Source organism: Equus quagga, chromosome 18, assembly GCF_021613505.1.
Source record: "Equus quagga isolate Etosha38 chromosome 18, UCLA_HA_Equagga_1.0, whole genome shotgun sequence".
Lineage (NCBI taxonomy): Eukaryota > Metazoa > Chordata > Mammalia > Perissodactyla > Equidae > Equus > Equus quagga.
Window position 1 is genome coordinate 48,300,247 of NC_060284.1, and position 21,950 is coordinate 48,322,196.

At 38.0% G+C, this 21,950-nt stretch overlaps 1 protein-coding gene across 7 annotated transcripts in view; it reads right to left on the minus strand.

Moving 5' to 3' along the window:
* Positions 1-21,950, minus strand: part of SPAG17 (sperm associated antigen 17) — a 209,397-nt gene that overhangs the window by 47,286 nt on the left and 140,161 nt on the right. For all 7 annotated transcript variants that reach the window (XM_046645074.1, XM_046645076.1, XM_046645075.1 and 4 more), the window contains 3 exons: positions 15,864-16,081; positions 10,930-11,074; positions 8,908-9,062 (listed from right to left, as the gene is read on the minus strand). In XM_046645074.1, the coding sequence (XP_046501030.1) occupies positions 8,908-9,062; positions 10,930-11,074; positions 15,864-16,081 (518 nt within the window). The remainder of the gene's footprint in view (positions 1-8,907; positions 9,063-10,929; positions 11,075-15,863; positions 16,082-21,950) is intronic.

The following is a 21,950-nucleotide window of genomic DNA, read 5'->3' on the forward strand; positions in this document are numbered from 1 at the left end:
AATTAAATCCTTGCTGCTTTTGGGTTCATTGCTGTGTATGTTGTGAGGTAGGGGTCGAACTTTATTCACCATTTGTTGACAGACTATTCGTTTCCCCATTGAACTGTCTTGGCATGTTTGTAAGAAATTTATTGACCGCAAGTTGATGATAAACAAATTCTAAATTCGACTCCATTAATGTATACATTTATCCTTATTCTAGTACCACACTGTCTTGTTTACTGTAGCTTTGTACTAAGTTTTGAAATTAGGAAGTGTGAGTCACTCAACTTTGTTCTTCTTTTTCAAGATTATCTTGACTATTCTGGGTGCCTTGAATTTACAAAAGAATTTTAGTATCATCTTATCAATTTTGGCAAAAAAGGCAGCTGGGATGTTGACAGGAAATGTAGAGAGTACTGCCATCTTAACAATATTATGTTTTCCATAAACTTAACATATGATATCTTTTTATTTATTGGGTCTTCTTTAATTTCTTTCAGTGATGTTTTGCAGTTTTCAGTGTACAACTCTTGTACTTCTTTCATTAAATTTATTCTTAAGTATTTTATTCTTTTTCATGCTATTTTATTTAATTCATTCATTCATTCATTCATTTCTTTTTTGAGGAAGATTAGCCCTGAGCTAACTGCTGCCAATCCTCCTCTTTTTTTGCTGAGGAAGACTGGCCCTGAGCTAACATCCGTGCCCATCCTCCTCCACTTCATATGTGGGACACCTACCATAGCATGGCATGCCAAGCGGTGCCATGTCTGCACCCGGGATCCAAAATGGTGAACCCCGGGCCACCAAAGCGGAACATGTGCACTTAACCACTGCGCCACCACGCCGGCCCCTTTCATGCTATTTTAAATGGAATTATTTTCTTCATTTCAGTTTTGAATTGTTCATTGTTAACGTATAGAAATACAATTGATTTTTTTATATCGGTCTTATATCTTGCAACCTTGCTGAACATTTTTATTAGCGTATGTGCACATTGTACATTTCTGGTAAACTGTATTCCTTAGAATTTTCTAAATACAAGATTATATCATCTATGAAAAGAGTTTTAATTCTTCTTTTCCAATCTGCTTGTATTTTATTTACTTTTATTGTCTAATAGCCCTGGCTAGAGCTTTCAGTACAAGGTCTAGTTGAAATGGTGAAAGCAAACATCTTTGTCCTATTCCTGATCTTAGGGGGAAAGCTTTCAGTCTTTGACCAGTAAGGATGCTGTTTGTTAGCTTGGGTATTTTGTAGATGCCCTTTATCAGGTTGAACTTCAAAGTTTCTTTCTATTCCTACTGTATCGAGGGTTTTTTTTTTTTAATCGTGAAAGGGTGTTAAATTTTTTCAAATGCTTTTTCTGAGTCTATTTAGGTAATCATGTGGTTTTTGTCCTTTACTCTATTAATATGGTAGATTATACTGATTGATTTTTGCATCTTGAACCAACCTTTTATTCCTGGGATAAATCCCACTTGGTGATGGTGTATAATCCTTTTTATATGTTGCTGAATTCAGTTGGCTAGAGCTTTCCTGTGGAGATGCATTCGTCTTCATAAGAGATATTGGTCTGGAGTTTTCTTTTATTGTGATGACTTTGTCTGGTTGTGGTATCAGGGTAATACTGGTCTGACAGAAATAGTTGGGAAATGTTCCCTCCTCTTCTATATTTTGGAAGAGTATGTGAAGGATTGTTCAATGTTAATTCTTTCATAAATGTTTGATAGAATTCCCCAGTCAAGCCATCTGGGCCTGGGCTTGGCTGTATGCTAAGTTTTAAAATTACTAATTGAATTTCTTTACTTGTTATAGGTCTATTCTTATTTTCTATTTCTTCTTAAGTCAGGTTTAGTAGTTTGTGCCTTTCCAGAAATTCATTGATTTCATCTATGTTATCTAATTTGTTGATATATAATTGTTCATAGTATTCCTTTATAATCCTTTTTCTTTCTGTAAGTTTGGTAGTAGTGTCTTCTCTTTCATTTGTAATGTTAGTAATTTCAGTCTCCTCTTTCTCTCTCTCCTTCTCTCTCTCTCTCTCTATCTCTCCTCTTGATAAGTCGAGCTAAAGTTTTGTTAATTTTGTTGATCTTTTCAAAGAACCAACTTCTGGTTTTGTTGATTTTGTTGATTGTTTTATATTCTTTGTTTGATTTATTTCTGCTCTAATCTTAACTATTTACTTCCATATGCTTGCTTTGGGTTTAGTTTTCCTTCTTTATTCTAGTTTCTTAGGGTAGAAAGTTGTTATTGATTTGAGATCTTCTTTTTTTAATATAGGCATTTGAAGATATAAATTTCTCTCTATTTATTGCTTTTGCTGTATCCCATAAGTTTTGGCATATTAAGGTTTTATTTTCAGTCATCTCAAAGTATTTTCTAATTTCCTTGTGATTTCTTCTTTGTATTGATTTTCACATATTTGTCAATTTCCCAAACTTCCTTTTGTTATTGATGTTTAATTTCATTCCATTGTGGTGGGAGAACATCTTTTGTGTGATTTTGATCCTTTTACATCTACTGAGACCTGTTTTGTAGTGTAACACATGTCTTTCCTGGAGAATGTTCCATGCATACTTGAGAATAATGTACTCTGTTGTTGAGTGGAGTGTTCTATTGATGTCTAGTAGGTCTAGTTGGTTTATTCTGCTGTTTGTCTTTTATTTTCTTGTTCATATTTTCTATTGTTCTATTCATTACTGAAAGTGAGGTACTAAAGCCTCTAAATATTATTGTTGAATTATCTATTTCTCCTTTTGTGTTTACTATTTAAAACTGGACATTTTAAATTGTATAATGCACAACTCTGGAAATACTCACGTGTTTGGGGGCTCTGTTGTTAGGTGCATAACATGTTTATGATTGTTACGTCTTCTTGATAGAGTAATCTTTTTATTATTATAACATATCCTCTTTGTCTCTGGTAACAGTTTGTTGTAAAGTCTATATTGTCTGATATTAGTATAGCCACTCTAGTTTCCTTTCAGTTACTTATTACCGGGATATCTTTTTTCACCCTTTTCCTTTCAACCTAAGTCTGTCTTTGGCTGTAGAGTGCATCTCTTGTCAACAACATACAGTTGGATCATGCGTTTTTTTTTGGTGAGGAAGATCATCCCTGAGCTAACATCTGTTGCCAATCTTCCTCTTTTTGCTTGAGGAAGATTGTTGCTGACCTAACATCTGTGCCATTCTTCCTCTATTTCGTATGTGGACACCACCACAGCATGGCTTGATGAGCAGTGTGTAGGTTCATGCCTGGGATCTGAACCTGCAAACCCTGGGCCACCAAAGCAGAGTGTGCGAACTTAACCACTATGCCACTGGGCCAGTCCCCCGGATCATCCTTTTTAATTCATTCTTCCAATATCTTCCTTTGGATTAGATTGTTTAATCCATTTATATTTAAGGTAATTACTGGTAAGGTCAGATTTACATCTTCGAATTTTCCATTGGTTTTCTAGATTTCTTATGTCTCTTTTCTCCTCCGTTTGTTATTGCCTTCTTTTGTTTTAAATACAAATTTTCTAATGTGCCATTTTAATTCCCTGTTGTTTCTTTTACTATGTATTTTTGAGTAACTTTCTTAGTGTTTCTTTAGAATTACAAATAATATCTTCATTTATAACTATCTAGATTAGATTAATACTAACTTAACTTCAATATTATGTAAGATTATGGGGCTGGCCTCATGGCCAAGTGTTTGGGTTTGTGTGCTCTGATTTGGTGACCTGGGGTTTTGCCAGTTTGGATCCTGGGTGTGGACATGCATCACTTATCAAGCCACACTGAGGTGGCATCCCACATAGTACAACCAGAAGGACCTACAACTAGAATATACATCTATGTACTGGTGGGCTTTCAGGAAAAGAAGAAGAAAAAAAAATAAGAGAAGATTGGCAACAGATGTTAGCTTAGATGCCAATCTTTAAAAAAAAATTATATAAAATCTTTGATCCTATATAGCTCTAGTCCTTCCCCCTCCTTGTGTTACTATTGTCAAAAAATTACATCTTTAGGGGCTGGCCCCGTGGCCGAGTGGTTAAGTTCGCACGCTCCACTGCAGGTGGCCCAGTGTTTCATTGGTTTGAATCCTGGGCACGGACATGGCACTGCTCATCAAGCCACGCTGAGGCAGCGTCCCACATGCCACAGCTGGAGGGACCCACAATGAAGAATATACAACTATGGACCAGGGGGCTTTGGGGAGAAAAAGGAAAAAAATAAAATCTTTTTTTAAAAAAATTATATCTTTAGACATTATAAGTACATAAATACACTTTTATAATTGTTGCTTTGTGTAGTTGTATTTTAAATTAAAAAAAGAGTCACAAACAAAAAATACACGTATATCTTTTACATTTACCCATGCAGTTACTTTTAGTAATGCTCTTTATGTCTCTGAGTCTGAGTTACTGTGTAATGTCCTTTCATTTCAGCCTGAAGCAGTCTTTTTAGTATTTCTCGTAGGGCATGTATAAAAGAAATGAATTCTCTCAGTTTTTGTCTATCTGGGAATACCTTAATTTCTTCTTCATTTTAGAAGAATAATTTTGCTGAATAAGGGGTTCTTTGTTGATGGTCTCTCTTAAAAGCACTTTGAATATGTCATCTCACTGTCTTCTGGATGCAGTAGCTTCTGATGAGAAATCAGCTGTTAATCTTATTGGAGATTCCTCATATGTAATGAGTCTCTTTTCTCTTGCTGCTTTCAAGACTCTTTGTTCGTCTTTGGCCCTAGCCATTTTGATTATAATGTGTCTAGGTGTGGATCTCTTTGACTTTATTCTACTGGAAATTTGTTGAGATTCTTGCATGTTTAGATTGTTTTAATCAAATTTGGAAAATATTAAGGCACTATTTCTTCAAATATTCTTTCTGCCCTTCCTTCTTTTCCTTCTCAGACTTTCATTAGGCATATGTTAGTATGCCTGATGGTACCCCAGGGGTCTTTGAGGCTCTGTTCATTTCCCCTCATTCATTTTTCTTTCTCTTGCTCAGAATGGTTAATTGCAATTGACCTATTTTCAAGTTATCTGATTCTTTCCTTTGCTGGCTAAAATTTGATATTGAGCCTTTCTAGTGAATTTTCTATTACAGTTATTGTGCATTCCAGCTCCAGAATTTCTATTTGGTTCTCTTTTTTTTGTTATAATTTGTATGGATTGATATTCCATACCTGGTGAAGCATCATTCTCACACTCTGCTTTAGGTCTGTACACAGGATTTCCCTTAGGTTTTTTCAACATATTATAATAGCTGACTTAAATTCTTTGTCTACTAAGTGCAAAATCTGGGTTTCCTGAGGGATGGTTTCTTTTGGTGACTTCCTCCCTTCATCTCCCTCTTTATGGGACATAATTTCCTTTTTTTTTTTTGATGTCTCATAATTTTTTGTTGAAAACTGGACATTTTAAGTAGTATAACGTACAACTCTGTAAATTAGATCCCTGTCCCAGGGCTTGTTATTGTTGTTGCTGTTTGTTTGTTTAGTGATTTTCCTTAACTAATTCTTTAAAGTTTATATTTATTGTCATGTGTGGGCACTGACATGTCTGGTTAGCTTAGTGGCCTGCTTATAATGGGCCAGAGATTTCCTTAAACACTTTAAACTAACAGGTCTTTCAGCCTCTGCACAGAGGGCTCTTTTTGCATGTTGGGGTATTTTTTTAAAGCTCCAGTAGGAAGTTTATAAGGTGATAAACTTAGCCTTCTCTCTTTGCTTGTGCAGAGCCCCTTCATCAGCAAGAGTGAGAGATTAGGGCTTTCTGAGTTCTCTTCTGGGCCTGCACACAGCCCAGCATATGAATGTGGCTTTCTAGATTCCAGGCTCTATGTCAGAGCTTTTCAAAGTCCCCTATGGACTTCTCATTCCCCAACCTTTCCTTTTAGATTTTTTGTTCAGCCTGTTCTTTGTTATTGCAACCTCAGGCAGCTGTAATATTAAATATGCACCTCTGTTTGGGGAAAAGGCTGTTTGTAGTGAGTAAGGTCAGATTCAGATCAAACGAAGACAAGCCCTATGAATGGGGGTTTCTTCTGGTCAAACAATGACAATATATTGTGATGGGACTTTTGGGGAGCTCTAAATCTATTCTTTCTCTCTCAATGGTTGCTGGTGTTCTGGTTTTCATTGCTATCACGGATGTGAGCGTGTTCATTTTCAAGGCTACCAAGGAGCTGGGGGAAGGGACGAGAATATGTCAAGTGAAATCACCATGAATCTTGCTGTTTTTCCTAAGACTCAGTCTTTTTAAAATTTTTCTTTAAATAAAAAAATCTTCAGATTATTGTAATCCTTTCACTAATTTCCAGAGTTCTGAAGAAGTTGATTTTGAAATTTTTTCCAGTTTTCTAGTTGTTTTTAGGGAGAAGTGGATTTTCGGAGGTCTTTACTCCACCAGTCTGAAAGTCTCTCAGATTGACTCTTTACCATACCCCAGGCCAAGAGAACTCCATTGGACCTTGGCTAATTCTGAGGCCTTTGTATGGTTTCAGGCACATTTTAGAGTAGGCAGTCGTGGCTGGTTAAATTTGCAACTTTCCCAGCCTCCGTGGGTCCTCATCAAAATCGATCCAAACTGGCAGATTTAATCTGTAACCTACTAAAAGCTGCTCTGGACAGAAAAAGATGGCCTGTAACTTCCAGAATTAAGACACATACCATAGGCCACGTGAAGTAACCATGTAGAAATGCCAAAAAGAAAACCTGATAAACAGGAGGTGCCTTTCCTTCTAGGAAGTTAACCTGGAAAAACATCGATGTGGAAGTCCAGAGACTCAACATAGCAAATACAGCAATGACCTGTATTTTTTGCTAGAGATTGTATTTGACTTACCTGATAGCCACTTGGCAAATGGAATTCTCATGATTTTACATACGTATGCTGTTCAGAGTTTACTATAAAATTTGCCTCTCCCAAAGAGCAGATTTCACATACTGAGTAGAGGATGAGCCACTCCACTAGAAGATGTTTGTTTATGGTACCGCTGATACAGACAAGGACTCTTGAAGTCCTTTTCAGCAGTATTCTTATGAATGCTTATTACATTTCTGTATCTGTAAGGAATCACTTAGCCTGGATCAGACTGGCATGGAAGAGTAGTCAGAAGCTTATTCCAGTGCATACGTACACACACACCATTCCCAGAAAGACAGTAGGTCTTCTGGTCTGTGGAAACCTGTTTCAGTTCCTAGAACCAGGGACAGAAGAAGGTCCCTCATGGAAGATAACAGACCCATTATTTGTCATCTTGTCTTCCTGAAACCCTCCAGCTGGGTGGATGGTTCCACATCCACTTCTGTCACATTATAATCTTAGAGGATAACAATTCTTATACCCACCTCCTTTTTGATGTTTTGGTTAATCTTTCTAGTGCTGCCAAGGTACAATAGTGGCCAATACCGAGATCTACCTCTCTTTTTAGTATGTTGCCTAAAATCCAGCCTCACTCATCATACTGCCCATGTCCTCATGCTGATGAGGGAGAAAGTGATGACAGTATGTGTCAAGACCAACCAATAGAGGATGGGCCGAAGGTATTTTTGAATGTCATCTTTCAGTTTTATTAAACTATAAAACCATAAAATAGGTGTTGGTAAACTTATTTGAAGTTTTGTTGTTGTTGGTTTTTAGTTGGGAACTAGGGTCTGTGTGTTTCTCAACCAGGAACAGTCAAACTTCTGATCCTTTCTTGGGCTGAGTCTCAGGAGACTGGCAAACCTGGAAGGAACAGGTGGCTACACAATAGTGGCAGACACTATATGTCTCCAAGTTGGATCTTTTTTCTGTCTACGGCCTTTCCTTCAGTGGTAATTGTCTTTGATGCTAAAATTCATTTACCCCCATAGTCATAACCATTAGGGTTTGGGGCTATGAAAAAAATAAGGCAAAAGCTGGCCTCATCACAGAACCTTAGGAGATTCTCATGATATCTAGTAGGACACATAGTACTGGAATATGGATGCTGTCCATCTACCTAAAAAATGGACATTCTGAATGCCATATAAGAAAAATAGCCCCCCTTCTCCAACTGCAACATTTCACATTCATCTCTCACTCTCAGCACCTTCCTTGCCCCCTAACAATCTACACTGGATGAAGAGGCAATAGGATAACATTATCTGGAGAGATGGGAGGGATGAACTGGATTCAGCAGTTTTCACAGTAACAAATGTTTGTCACTTAGGTCTTTGTCCATCATCTGCTGGCTTTGAGCTCTCAGTATCCTGTGACATTATATGTGACATCCTGGCACTTGTGCCTTTTCTCCAGCAAGTGGAAAGGTGAAGGCAAATCCTTCTAAGCCTAAAGAGACTGCAGGCTGACACCAGCTGGTTTTGTTTAATAGGAAAATGCTGGGAGATAGAGGAGTCGCTAACAGTGTTCCTCCCCAACCCTCCAAGGACAAGGCTTTGCTTCAGCTGGGTGAGCTGCCCTCCCAGGACCACATAGACCAAATGCTCCCCCCATCCTGTGAGGACATTAGGTAGACTGGGGATGGATGGAGGTGGGAAGGATGGGAGAGTGAGAACAAGGGTAGAGGTGGCAGGAGGTGAAGCTGCTCTGATAAGCACAGGCCAGATCACCTGAGTGCTCTAACTCCCACAGTGCCTACCACCTACCACAGAGAGGATCCCCAACAGATACATCTGGTTTATAATCTTGATCCGAAAATACCAAAGCATTTTAAGAGAAGCATGACAATGTTTTTCTGGAAAGGATTGTAAAAAGAAGGTGGATAAGTAAAAAGAGATTGAGAAATGAGTGAGATTGACTGAGGGTGTTCTAAGATCAGATGAGAGAAGAGAGCAATAGCCGTCCACATGGCAGGAATGTTCCCTGCCACAGACGAGTGGGTTTTCTTAGTCAAACAGACAATTATCTTTGGCACTCCTCATTTTCCCCCTATACCTACCTGGTATGTTCCCTGTGGCTTTGCAATAATAGACGTCCCATCTCCAAAAGTGGCACAGCAGCTACTGTCCTCGCAGTTGGTGATGACAGTGGCATAGTGTGAGCTTTCTATGCGCATGCACTTCACCTGCCTGGTGAGAGTTTGAGGATGTTCGGCTGCAAGCAAATACAAGGTAAGCAGATCCAATATGATGCACACGCTGAGAAACATGCCTGCCTGCTGGTTTTGCTCCTGTCTCCTTGCTGCCTGGACCAGAAGTCGAGACTGAGGCCTGAGAACTCACTCCATGGGGCTGGAGTGTGGTCTACTCTGTCAATGCAGAGCAATTCTTCCAGAATAACTCTTCTTACTTAATTTAGTGTGCTGTTTCATTCTCAGTATTTCTTTTTATTTAGGGAAATTGAAAACATCCAGAAAAGCATAAAATATAATTTAACTACTCATATACCCACTAATTTACAGTTGTTAATATTTTGCCATATTTGCTTCAACATTTTTAATATGCATATGAGAAAAGTTACAGATAAGGTCGAAGTTTACTTTTCTCCTTATGTCTGAGTTTATTCCTTTCTCTCATAATCCACTTTTATACTTTTACTTAAATATGTGTATCAAAAACAATGTATAATATTTTCTGTGCTTTAAATTTACGTGTTACATATTACTCTATGTATCTTTTTTTTTCACTTAACATTGTTTTGAGACCTCTAGCCATCTTGATATATATGCGTGTGTGTATATACAAATGTGTGTGTACTTCATTCCTTTTACCTGCTATACAGGCATGCCTCATTTTATTGTGCTTCGCTTTATTGCACCTCACAGATAATGTGTTTTTCACAAGACCCTCCACCAGCAAAACCGTCACGACTTACTAAAGGCTCAGAAGACGGTTAACAGTTTTTAGCAAGAAAGTATTTTTAATTAAGGTATGTACATTGCCTTTTTAGACATAATACTATTGCACACTTAATAGACTACAGTTTTGTATAAACATAACTTTTATATGCACTGGGAAACCAAAAACTTTGTGTGACTCACTTTATTGCGACATTTGTTTTTATTGCGGTGGTCTGAAACTGAACCCACAATATCCCTGAGGTACGGCATTCCTTTGTAAGAATATACCGCATTTTATTTTTCTATTCTGCTGTTGACGGACATTTATGATTTCCCAATATTTTAATATTATACTTGGTGTTTCAAGTAGCACCTCTGCACCTGCTTCCTTGTGCAAATGTGTAAAGGTGTAAAAAGTGTGTTTCTATATATACCCAGAAGTAGTTAGTGCATCATATGAAGTGGACATTTTCAATTTACAAGATATTGTTAAATTGTCCTCCCAGCGGCTCTTTTAATTTTCCCTCTAACTAGTAGGGTATGAAGCTTCCTCTTTTTCCACACACTTGGCAATTCATTTGCACTTGACTTGACAACGAAGCCTTTAATGCACTGAACAAATACACTCTGGAGTTAAAGAAAAGGTAGTCAGGGAATGTTTTTTCTTTAAAAGTCTTGTATACATTTAGGTTAGGAAGGGTGGTAGGCTTTTAGATCCTTTGAACAGGTTTTAGTTAATAAGCAGTTGCAGCTTGCTTTTCTCTCACACCACCTTTCTGATAATGAGAGCCATGCTCGGAATTGAAAGAAGATCTATCTGAGGTCACCTATTTATGCAAATAAGACTCCTTAAGGAGCTAATGTCCAGGACAGTTGAGTCATGATTATTGACTTTCAGTTATCACCAATCCAGACTGTAGATTTTTAGTGGTAAAAATGGAAAAGCACTATTATCATCCATCAGCCAACAAGAGCTGTTATCACTCCCATGTCTGTGGAGGAAAAAAATCCTAATAAAAGGGCCTCACAGGCCCAGCTTTGGACTGCATGAGTATTCTTTGATTGATCGAGTTCTTAAAAAAATTATTTGTCCTTATTATGTGTTCAAAAATCAGTAACGTTTCTACTTATCTTATTCTAAAGACTTACAAAATAGTCACATATTTGAAAAACAAAACTTACGTATTTCTTGATCATCTGGAGGCATAATACGATCTTCATAAACTTGATAAAAGGTTGTGATTCTGGTACCATCGGCATGATCCACGATCCGAGTACCATCCTTCTTTTCAACAATGATCACCTTGTCCTCTCGAGTTGTCATAACCTGATCATACAAAGGCAGAGTACAACCATTTGGTCAGGTGCGTTTATTTTTATGCTCTGAGGAATACCACCAAAATCCTTGTTATTTATTTATAAGTGAAAGTTGTACTCATCTACTTGATCTATCTAACCTTTAAAACAATCCTAGGAGGCAGACAATGATATCCTCATTTTATAGAAGAGCAACTTTGGACTTCAGAGAAGTTCAGAAATTTGCTTAAGGTCACTCAGCAAGTGTCAGAGCTGGTGTTGGACTAAGGCTGTCTGACTTCAAAACTGATGCTCCTTCCATCGTCATTTATTTGTGAGTAAAATGTTAACACCAGGACTGGCCTGACCCAGGTCTGTCTGGGAAAATGATCCCAGGTCCTTGAAAACTACAGGTTTAAGAGAAGATAGCACGCTGAGGCTGCCTTGCATGCGATGTGAGTTGGCTTGCAGGTCTCGGCCTAATGTCATCCGAACAGAACATGCAGATTGGTGGGGAACAGTGGCTATGGCTTCTCTGTGTCTAGTCGATCCACGCATTCACACGTTCCTGTCTGTAGCTTCATACATGCCCTGTGTGGACTTGAGGGGTAAAAGAAGCTGTGCCTCTGGGTCGTTGCTGGACCTCCCAGTTGGATGGGGATGCTGCAGTGATCATGCTGTATTTCCTGTCTTGTGTTCCTCCCTAAAGCCAAGGAAATGTAGTCGTAGATAAAAGCCTATTGTGTCCCCTTAATTTGATTGTTAATTTTAACCTGTAATCCCTTCTGTTCTGGCAGAGAGTATCACTGTGGAAAATGGATAGAAAGTTTGAGAAGGAAAATAGCTGTATTATCCCAGACAGGAAGACCAAGGGTGGTCACTTTGTTGGCCCATATGTTCCAGGTCTATTCCAATGCAATTCAACTTAATGCAGATTTATGGGGTGCTATGTGTTTCGAACTATGATAGGTGCCGGGGATACAGTGATGAACAAGACTAGTTTCAATCGCTGTCCTCTAAGAGTTACAGACCAGAGGGAGGACAGTCATTAAAGAAGTTGCTAAAGGAGCGATTCAAGGGACTGACTGCAGTGAGGGTTCTGACGTGGTCTGGCTTCCCCTCTGAGGAGGCGGTGTCAGAGCTTGGATTTTGTGTGTCGACGCAGAGAAGCAGCAGGGGTAAAAGGAATGTCAGGCACAAAGGACCCCAGGAAGCAGTGGGGAGAGTGATGGGACACAAGGCCAGAAGGTGAGGGACGAAACTGGGAAGGGCTTTAAGCACTACTAGGGAATCCAGCCTCTATCCCATGGGAGGCAAATAAGTACTGAAGGGTTTTATGTATGCGGACTAGAGTAGGAATCAGAAAAAACTCGTCAGTCCTGGCAAGTGCTTCAGGCCCTTGAAGACTGTAGGTAAATGGTTTAGCAATGAAGCTCTGAACCCCAGGTTGTGCGTGTGTGTGTAGATGTGGCAGACATGGAGAAGCACAGCCCAGATCTCCCTTTAAGGACTTGCCCCCAGCTGTAAGGAGGACAGTCAGCAAACAGCCTCCAGCCCTCAGCTCTTGCAGCGTCTGCCTCAGCTGTGGTGCGATGTTTTGCCTGACTCACATCATTTCAGGGCAGCTCCGTCCAGTGACCAAATGAGGTGGGGTATACCGATCTGGTTCCTGTTACGAGACGTGGGACATTGGGACAGGTGATACTGAGCACCTGCTGTTTGACCAAGGCTTTGTCGGGTCTGCTCCACAGCTCAGCTTCTGCCTCTGCCAATTCATGCTTCCCTCCCTTCCTTTCACAGACGGTCCCTAATAGATATCTTGCACCCCAAATTCCATCTCAGTGTTTGCTTCTGGAGTCTGGCCAGCAACAATAGTATTGCAAATTATATAATGCATATTTGAATTACTGAGTATTTTCTAACTTGTACTGTCCTAACTGCAAAGGACAATATTGCACTGAAGAGTCTGAGTGGATGTAAGAGTGAGTTTGCCAGCTACTTTTTGACTCAATGTCTAGGGCTATTGGGAGCAGATGATAATTACCTTCTTTTCTCTTTATGGTAGGCAGAAATCACTATATTGAAGAGAGAAATGCATGTTGATCATTATTTTAGGTTCTTATCATTGCCACTCTCAGCCAGGTGTGTATAATGAGAAATACTGCTGTAGCAGGTCCTGGTTGAGAGCGTGAGCTCTGGAGTTAAGCTGCCTGAGTTGAAATCCTGACTCCGCGATGGCTGGGTGACTTAGGCAAGTTGCTTAACACCTCTTTGCTCTAGTTTCCTCATCTGCAAAATGGAGCCAACACTAGTATCTTCTTCAGGGATGGTGTGTGGATTAAATGAGATGATGCTGGTAAAGTGCTTAACACTTGGTCATCAAGTTAACAATGATTAATACTAGCTCTTTGTCTGGTATAGATATTTACACATTATTATTATTATTATTATTTTGTAAGATTGGCACCTGGGCTAACAACTGTTGCCAATCTTTTTTTTTTTTTCTGCTTTGTCTCCCCAAACCCCACCTGTACACAGTTGTATATCTTAGTTGCATGTCCTTCTAGTTGTGGGATGTGGGACGCCGCCTCAACGTGGCCTGACGAGCGGTGCCATGTCTGAACCCTGGGCCGCCGCAGCGGAGCCGGCCCCAACATTTACACATTATTATTTAGAATTATTCAAACATTTCATAACACCACATAACATTGACATTTTCTAGTTACCATGGAGTGGGATGATAATTATTCTCAGTGGTGGTAAGAACATAGTAGCAAGAATATTTACTGGGGCTGGCCTTGTGGCCGAGTGGTTAAGTTCGCACGCTCCGCTGCAGGCGGCCCAGTGTTTCGTTGGTTCAAATCCTGGGCACGGACATGGCACTGCTCATCAAACCACACTGAGGCAGCGTCCCACATGCCACAACTAGAAGGACCCACAATGAAGAAGATACAACTACGTACTGGGGGGCTTTGGGGAGAAAAAGGAAAAAAATAAAATCTTAAAAAAAAAAGAATATTTACTGAACACCTGATAGTGCTGGAGCTGGTATTAATCTTCCCAGCCATTTCAGATAATGATTATCTCCGTTTTATGAATAATGAAACTCAGATTAGAAAATTCTCCAAAATCACACATCTAGTGAGAAGTGTGGCTCAGGTTCAAATCCAGGTCTGCCTCACCATGAGGTCAGTCCTCTAAAATGTGATACTTCATGTCAGGTGTGAAAAAAATGTCCATTTTCAATTTTGTTTCATATAATCTTGCAGTTTTTTTGGCCCTTATTTGCATAGTGGTTAAACACGTGGGATCTGGATGCAACCTTGGGGTCACATTCTGAGTCTACCACTTGCTGTGTGATCTTGGGAGAATTATTTAACCTCTCTGTAGCTTAGTTGCCTCATCTGTAAAATGCAAACAACAACAGTTTGTTGTGAGAATTAAATGATGAAATCTGTAGAAAGTATGAGAACGGGGTCTGCCTGGTACACAGCAAGTGCTCAGTAAATACTATTATTATTGTTATTACTATTCTGTCAAGTGTCTGATGTTTAATCCATGCTTGAATTCAGGCTCTTGGGTGTTGGTTCATGCTTCCATAATGGTGATAGGTATTAATAAGAGAAACCGAGATTTATTAACTAGGAAATAGTAGTCAAATTTGCATATTAAGCCAAATAATCTATATCAGGGGCTGAATTAAAGTGAATTATTTGGAGTGATCAAAAAGCTTTCCTGACATGTTATGTACTTTGAGTCTCACAAAAAAAATAATTAGCAAACCAGGTAAGAGACTATGAAATTATTTCAGAAGTAGACTGAAGAAGAAAGGAAACACTTTTGGTTAGATAATGTAATTTATCTCAATAATAAGCAGACATTTTGCTTTTGAGCAGCAGCACGTGGTTATAAACAAGGGTAGGAAGTCCAGAAACCAGAGTTAAGGCACCTAGGAAATTCTTCATCTTGTTTAGATTCAGAGGGTGCTGCAAAGCTCCGCATGAGATGTTAGAGGACTAGCCAAGGAATGGAAAGAGCCCAGTTTGCGGTCAACAACAACTGGTTCTAATCCTGGCTCCAGCACTTCCTGGATGTTTACTCTTGACCACACTACTTAACTTGCTGAGGCCCAATTTCCTCATCTGTGTAAAAACGTTCATTGGTGTGAGGACTGAATGAGAGCATGTATGCCAAACCCCTAACAGAAAGCCTGGAGCGTAGAAGGTACTATTGGTCATCCCAGGAGTTTTGATTTCACATCATAAACAAAACCGTTATTTTCTATACCACTCATTTGTTGCTTATTTTTAGACTGCAAATAAATTATTTTGTATAGCTGTTCTGTGTTGTTGAATTCTTGACTTATTTAACGTGAGAAACTCCTTAGACATATCATAATTTCTTCAAAGTCAAGGATCATGAACAAATTTCTATCACTCACTTCAGGTGCACACAAAGGAGTAGGAATAAGGCACAGCCTTTCACTCCTAGCAGATAAGACAAATGCATTCATCATCAAGAGATATATGACACAAGTAATCTTACACGTCTTAAAAGTGGTACAGAAAATTCATGATCTGCCTCTCATTTCAAAAGTTAGTATTTCATGATACACTATGCTGGTCAAATAAACAACACAATGTTTTTATATTTGGGAAGATGGATCCATCCATCCATTCATCCATCCATCCATCCATCCATCCATCCACTACTTAACAAATAGTTATAGAAAATTTATTATTTTCCAGGCACTCTTCTATGCATTGTTTTGAAACTCTCATGATTTAGAAAATTCTGCAATATACAATAGTTTGCCATACCGTTCCATTGACAGGATCTGTGGCCTGAAAGGATAAGAATGGGGCCAAGTCTGCTATTTTTTCTAATCCTTTGGTGCCAATCCGATTTCCGTCAGGTGTAGTTGTAAACCAGGTGCCTACATGAACCTCCACAGGTGTTACTATTTGAACTACCTCTGGGGGAGGTTCATGGATTTCATTCTTATGTGGCACTGATGACTGATTTTTGTGACCTTTTCCTGTGGAAGTTCAAGTAAAATGAAACACAACAGTATAACTATAATATCAATTATATAAATTATTCATTAAATTTGATACAGCGTAAGCTACCTCAGACACTGCAGCATAGAAATTCTAAGTAGTATTCACTAACTATATTATTTCTAAAGAGGGAAAATATCAGGTTACGAATATCTTAATCTTGGTGCTTGAACTTTGGCTAGATTCCCCCCTCTTCCCCCTAAACATAACACATGTATACACAGTTCACTCTCATGGTGCAATACCTATTCTGCTCAATTTCTGTACACTGTTCAGTCTTGTTTATATCTCCCTAGATTCCAGATTTTGACTTCTGTACCCTGGTGTTTAAAGCCTACCTTTTCTCTCATGTATTTGTCAAACTTTCAGACTCCTTTTTTTGACTTATTGGACTCTAGCATTTTGCTAAATTTTTAACTCTTCATTCCTCTGATTTTGTCATTTTTGTCAGTCATAGATAAGAAACATCCTTCTTAAGCTCTGAATCTGGAGAACCTTAATAAGGAGGCATATCCTTGGCCTCTCACCAGGAGAGAGGATTTTCACAGTTAATTACTATATTGGTAATCATCTGATACATACTCCCTCTCTATCCCTTCTCACAACCATACATTTGGGACAGAAAGTTAGAACTGAAGAAACTCTCATGGAATTCTGTGAATAATATCTCAATGCCCCTATCAGGATAGATTTACTCCTTTTGTATGAATAATAATGAGTAATCTGTAGATGAGATTTGCCAGTGTTATCAAGCCTCAACAATGAGGTAAACTCAGACCCAGAAATTACAAGCAAAGATAGTGAAGGATTATTAACTCCAGGAAGATTCTTCAGATTCACACCATGAAATGTGCATCAGGGCATGGATCTTGGCCTAAGACACAGACTCAACTAAGAAGGGACTCAAAGAAGATAGATACCTCAAGCTAAGCCTTTCTTTTGCCCTAAGATTTAATTTGGACCTATTTATATTTCCAGAGCATTAAAATGAAATGAAAGATAGATCTGCAGAAATTATTTAGAATGAAGCTCAGAGAGCCAAAGTGATAGAAATAATCAAAGACAGGTAAAAAAAATCTCTAAAATATGCTTAATTGGAATTCTAGATGAAGAAGAGAAAGAAATGGATTGGAAACAATATTTGAAAAGATAATTATTGAGAACTTTCCAGAATCAATGAAAGACAGTAATCTACAGATTCAAGAAACCCAGTGTATTCCCATATGGATAAACAAAAATAAATCTACAATTAGTTAAATCATATTTAAGTTCTAATAAAAAAAGAAAATATTTTAAAAGCAGTTAGATTATCTTTACAGCAACAACAATTAGACTGACAACCAAGTTTCCATAGCAACTTTGGAAGCAAGAAGAATATAGAGAATTTTTGTCAATGTACTGAGAGAAAATACCTGTCAATCTAGAATTCTATACCCAGTAAAATCATATTTCAAGAATGAGGATAAGGGGCTGGCCCCATGGCCGAGTGGTTAAGTTCACACGCTCAGCTGTGGTGGCCCAGGGTTCGGATCCTGGGCACAGACATGGCACTGCTCGTCAGACCACATTGAGGTGGCGTCCCACATCCCACAACTAGAAAGACCTGCAACTAATGATATACAACTACGTACGGGGGTTTGGGGAGATAAAGCAGAAAAAAAAAGATTGGCAACAGTTGTTAGCTCAGGTGCCAATCTTAAAAAAAAAAAAAGAATGAGGATAATATAAAGATATTTTTGGAAAATATCTGTTATACAATAAATAGACTAAAGTCTCCAGTTAAAAGACAAAAATTGTCAAACTGAATTTTTAAAATATCCACCTTCTTATTGCTTACAAGAGAAGCATTTAAACATAAATCACAGAAAGTAATATAAAGTGCGGAAAAAATTATACTGTAAAAGTATTAAACAATAGCTGGTGTAGCTATACTAATAAAAGCAAAATAGACATTAGGGCAAAAAAGAATCCTAAATCCTAGGATAAACATTCATAATACACTGATAAAAAGTTAAATTCACCATAAAGATATAACAGCTCTAAATTTGTAAGTATCTAAAATCATATCCTAAAAATATATAAAGGAAAATCTGACAGAACTATAAAAAAGATATAATTATTTTAAAAATAAAGATTAAATTATAAGGAGCACAGCACTAAATAAACTATTCTACCCTTTCAGGAAATTTAAACATAATTCTGCTGAATAAATTGATACAGTAGATTTAAAAATCTGTAAGGATATAGAATAGGGTTTGGCAAATTTTGTCCTGTGGGGTAAATATGGCTTACTGTCTGTTTTTGTATATTCTGTGAAGTAATAATTCTTTTTACATTTCTACATAATTTAAAAACTCGAAGTATAGTATTTTGTGACACAAGAAAATTATACGATGTTCAAATTTTAGTGTCAATAAATGAGTTTTATTGCAACAAAATACAGCATGCTCATTTGATTACGTATTGCCTATGGGTACTTTTATGCTACACGGGCAGAGTTGAGTAGTTGTGACACAGACCACATGGCCCACAAAGTCTAAAATATTTACTATCTTGACCTTTAAAGAAGAGTTTGCTGAACTTGGCTATATATTGGACAACACAACTAACAAGTTTGATCTAATAGATATAAAAGGAATACTGTACTCGATAAATTGAGGATACATGCCCTTTTCAATCACCCCCAGAATTTTTTAAACACTTGACCACATATGAGGCTGTATATCATGTTTCAACAAATATCAAAATATTAGCTAAAAATCAATTATAAGAAAACCCCAGAAATAACTACATAGGCTTGGAAATTTAGAAACAAGTTTAAATAACTTCTGGGCCAAAATAGAAGTCATAAAGGAAATTAGAAAATATTTAGAACTAAAAAATAACAAAAGTACTACATATTATTTCTTGTGAGATGGGAGAAGCCCTTCTGGAATGGCAAGTAGGGACCTTTGAAAAGTCACTCCTCCATCAAAACGAGAAAACTGGAAAAAAGGATCAAAATCAACTTTTTAAGAACTCTGGAAATAAACCAAAGAATTGCAACAATCTGAGAAACAATTCAAGAAAACAGCTGAATCTCAGCAAAGAGCAACTGCTTTGTGGTGTTATAACTTGCCCTATTCCCAGCCTCCAGCCTTCCCCATCTCCAGCTCCTCTGTAGCCTTGAAAAAACAGTAGCCTCAGAATCACAGTAGCTGTAAAAACCAATATTCTAGCAGCCACTGGAGGGGGCAGATGGACTTGGAATTCTCCCTAAAAGCTCCATTTCCAGAGAATTGTCGTCGTTTGACTTGTCTGAAAACTTCCTGTAAAGCCTCATTCTGACCTGAGTCAGAATTCACTCATTATAAACAGTCTTTTTCTGAGTCCCTTGGTGAAACAATCAGTAGCAATTGTTTACAATGTGACCGCCTGAGGCAGCAATAATAGGGCAAACAAGGGGCTGACTAAAAAACTTAAAAAGAAAAACTAAAGAATGAGATGTCCATAGGGGACTTTGAAAAACTCTGACATTTGCTTGGGACTCTAGAAGGATGCATGCGCATGCAGGACTGTACTCATGCCCAGGAAAGACCTGAGAAATACCAAATCTCTCGCCTCTGGCCGAGGCTAAAGATAGGGTCTAAACTGCAAGAGTGATAAAGGCATCCCCCAATAAGCACACAAAGCCCCTTGGCAAAGGCTGGCAGACTTCCGTTTGAGGCATCTGAGGAAATCCCTGTCCAATCATTAGCTGACCACTAAACTGACTGAGCAGAGACCTCAGTGGCCACACAGGACAAAGGAAACAGACTTGCCAGAACAAGTTCAGGACAGGGACTAAACAAACAGCAATAATAGCAACAACAACAAACACTGAGGGTGGGGATCTTATTTCCAGAGTTGCCACAAAACAAAAAAGAGGAGAATAAATATGTTCAGCAAGATTTCAGGATACAAGCTCAATACACACACACACACACACGCACAAAATCAATTGTTTTAGTAAACACCAATGAGCAATCCAAAAACAAAATTAAGAAAACAATTATATTTATAGTAGCATCAAGAAAAATAAAATATTTTAGGGGAGATTTAACAAAACAAGTGTAATAATTGTACACTGAGAGCTACAAAATAGCATTGAACAAAATTAAAGAAGACCTAAATGAAAGGAAAGATATTCCACGTTCGTGAATTGGGAGACAATATTGTTAGGATGGCAGTACTCCCAAAATTTATCTACATATTCGATGGGACCTCTATAAAAAATCCAGCTGCTTCTTTTTTAGAAATTGACAACTTGATCCTAAAATTCATAGAGAAATGCAAAGGAACCAGAAGAGTCAAAATAATATTAAAAAGGTATAACAAAGGTGGATGACTCATACTTCCTAATTTCAAACTTACTGCAAAGCCATAGTAATCAGGAAAGTGAGCTGTTGGCATAAGGATAGACATATAGAAGAGTGGAGTAGAACTGAAAGTCCAAAAACAAACCCATACATTTATGGCCAATTGATTTTTGACTGGGGTGCCAACCAATTCATGGGGGAAAGAATTGTCTTTTTAACAAATGCAAAAGAATGAATTTGAATCTCTAGTTCATACCACATATAAAAATTAAATAAGAATGGATTAAAAAATCCCAAATGCAAGAGCTAAAACTATAACACTCTTAGAAGAAAACAGAAATAAATCTTTGTGACTTTGGATTAAGCAATGGTTTCTTAGATATGATACCAAAAGCATTAGCAATCAAAGGAAAAAAATACCTAGGAGCATGATGCTGGAATGTATATGTTCAGCTTTGTAAGAAACTGCCAAACTGTCTTCCAAAGTGGCTGCACCATTTTGCATTCCCACCAGCAATGAATGAGAGTTGGACTGCATCAAACAAATTGGACTTAATCAAAATGGATGCCATGGAGAAAGTGGAAAGACAATCCACAGAATGAGAGAAAATATTCACAAATCATATATCTGATAAGGAACTTGTATCCAAAATAAACAAAGTATACTTACAACTTAACAATAAAGAGATAATCCAGTGAAAAGTTGGGGAAAGGATTTGAATAGACATTTCTCCAGAGAAGATAAACAAATGGCCACTAAGCGCATAAAAAGACAGTCAACATCACTAACCATTAAGGAAATGCAAATCAAAACCAAAAGGAGATACCACTTTACACCAACTAGGATGGCTACAGAGAGACAATAACAGTGTTGGCAAGGATGTGAAGAAACTGGAACCCTCATCTGTTGCTGGTGGGAATGTAAAACAGTGCAGCTGCTTTGGAAAACAGTCTGTCAGGTCCTCAAAATGCTAAACGCAGTTGCTATATGACCTAGCAAATTCTACTCCTAGGTATCTACTCAAGAAACAAATGTCTACACAAAAACTTGCACGAAAATTTTTATAGCAACTTTATTTGTGACTTCTAAAAAGTGGAAGCAACCCAAATGTCCATGAATTGATGAGTGGATAAACAAACCATGGTATATCCATACAATGGATATTACTTAACCATAAAAACAAAGTACTGACACATGTTACAACATAGATGAACCTTGAAAATATTGTGCTAAATGAAAGAAGCCAGTCACAAAAGACCACATATTTATGTTTCCATTTATATAAAATTTCTAGAATATGTAAATCCGTGGAAACAGAAAGTAGATTAGTGGTTCCAAGGTGCTGGGGAGGAGGTGAAATGACTGCTAATGGTACTGGTTTTTGGGAGGTGGGGGTGATGAAAATGCTCTGGAATCAGATAGTGAATATAGTTGCACAACTCTGTGAATATACTAAAACTTTGAAGGATGAATATTATGGTATGTGAATCATATCTCAACAAACTTGGT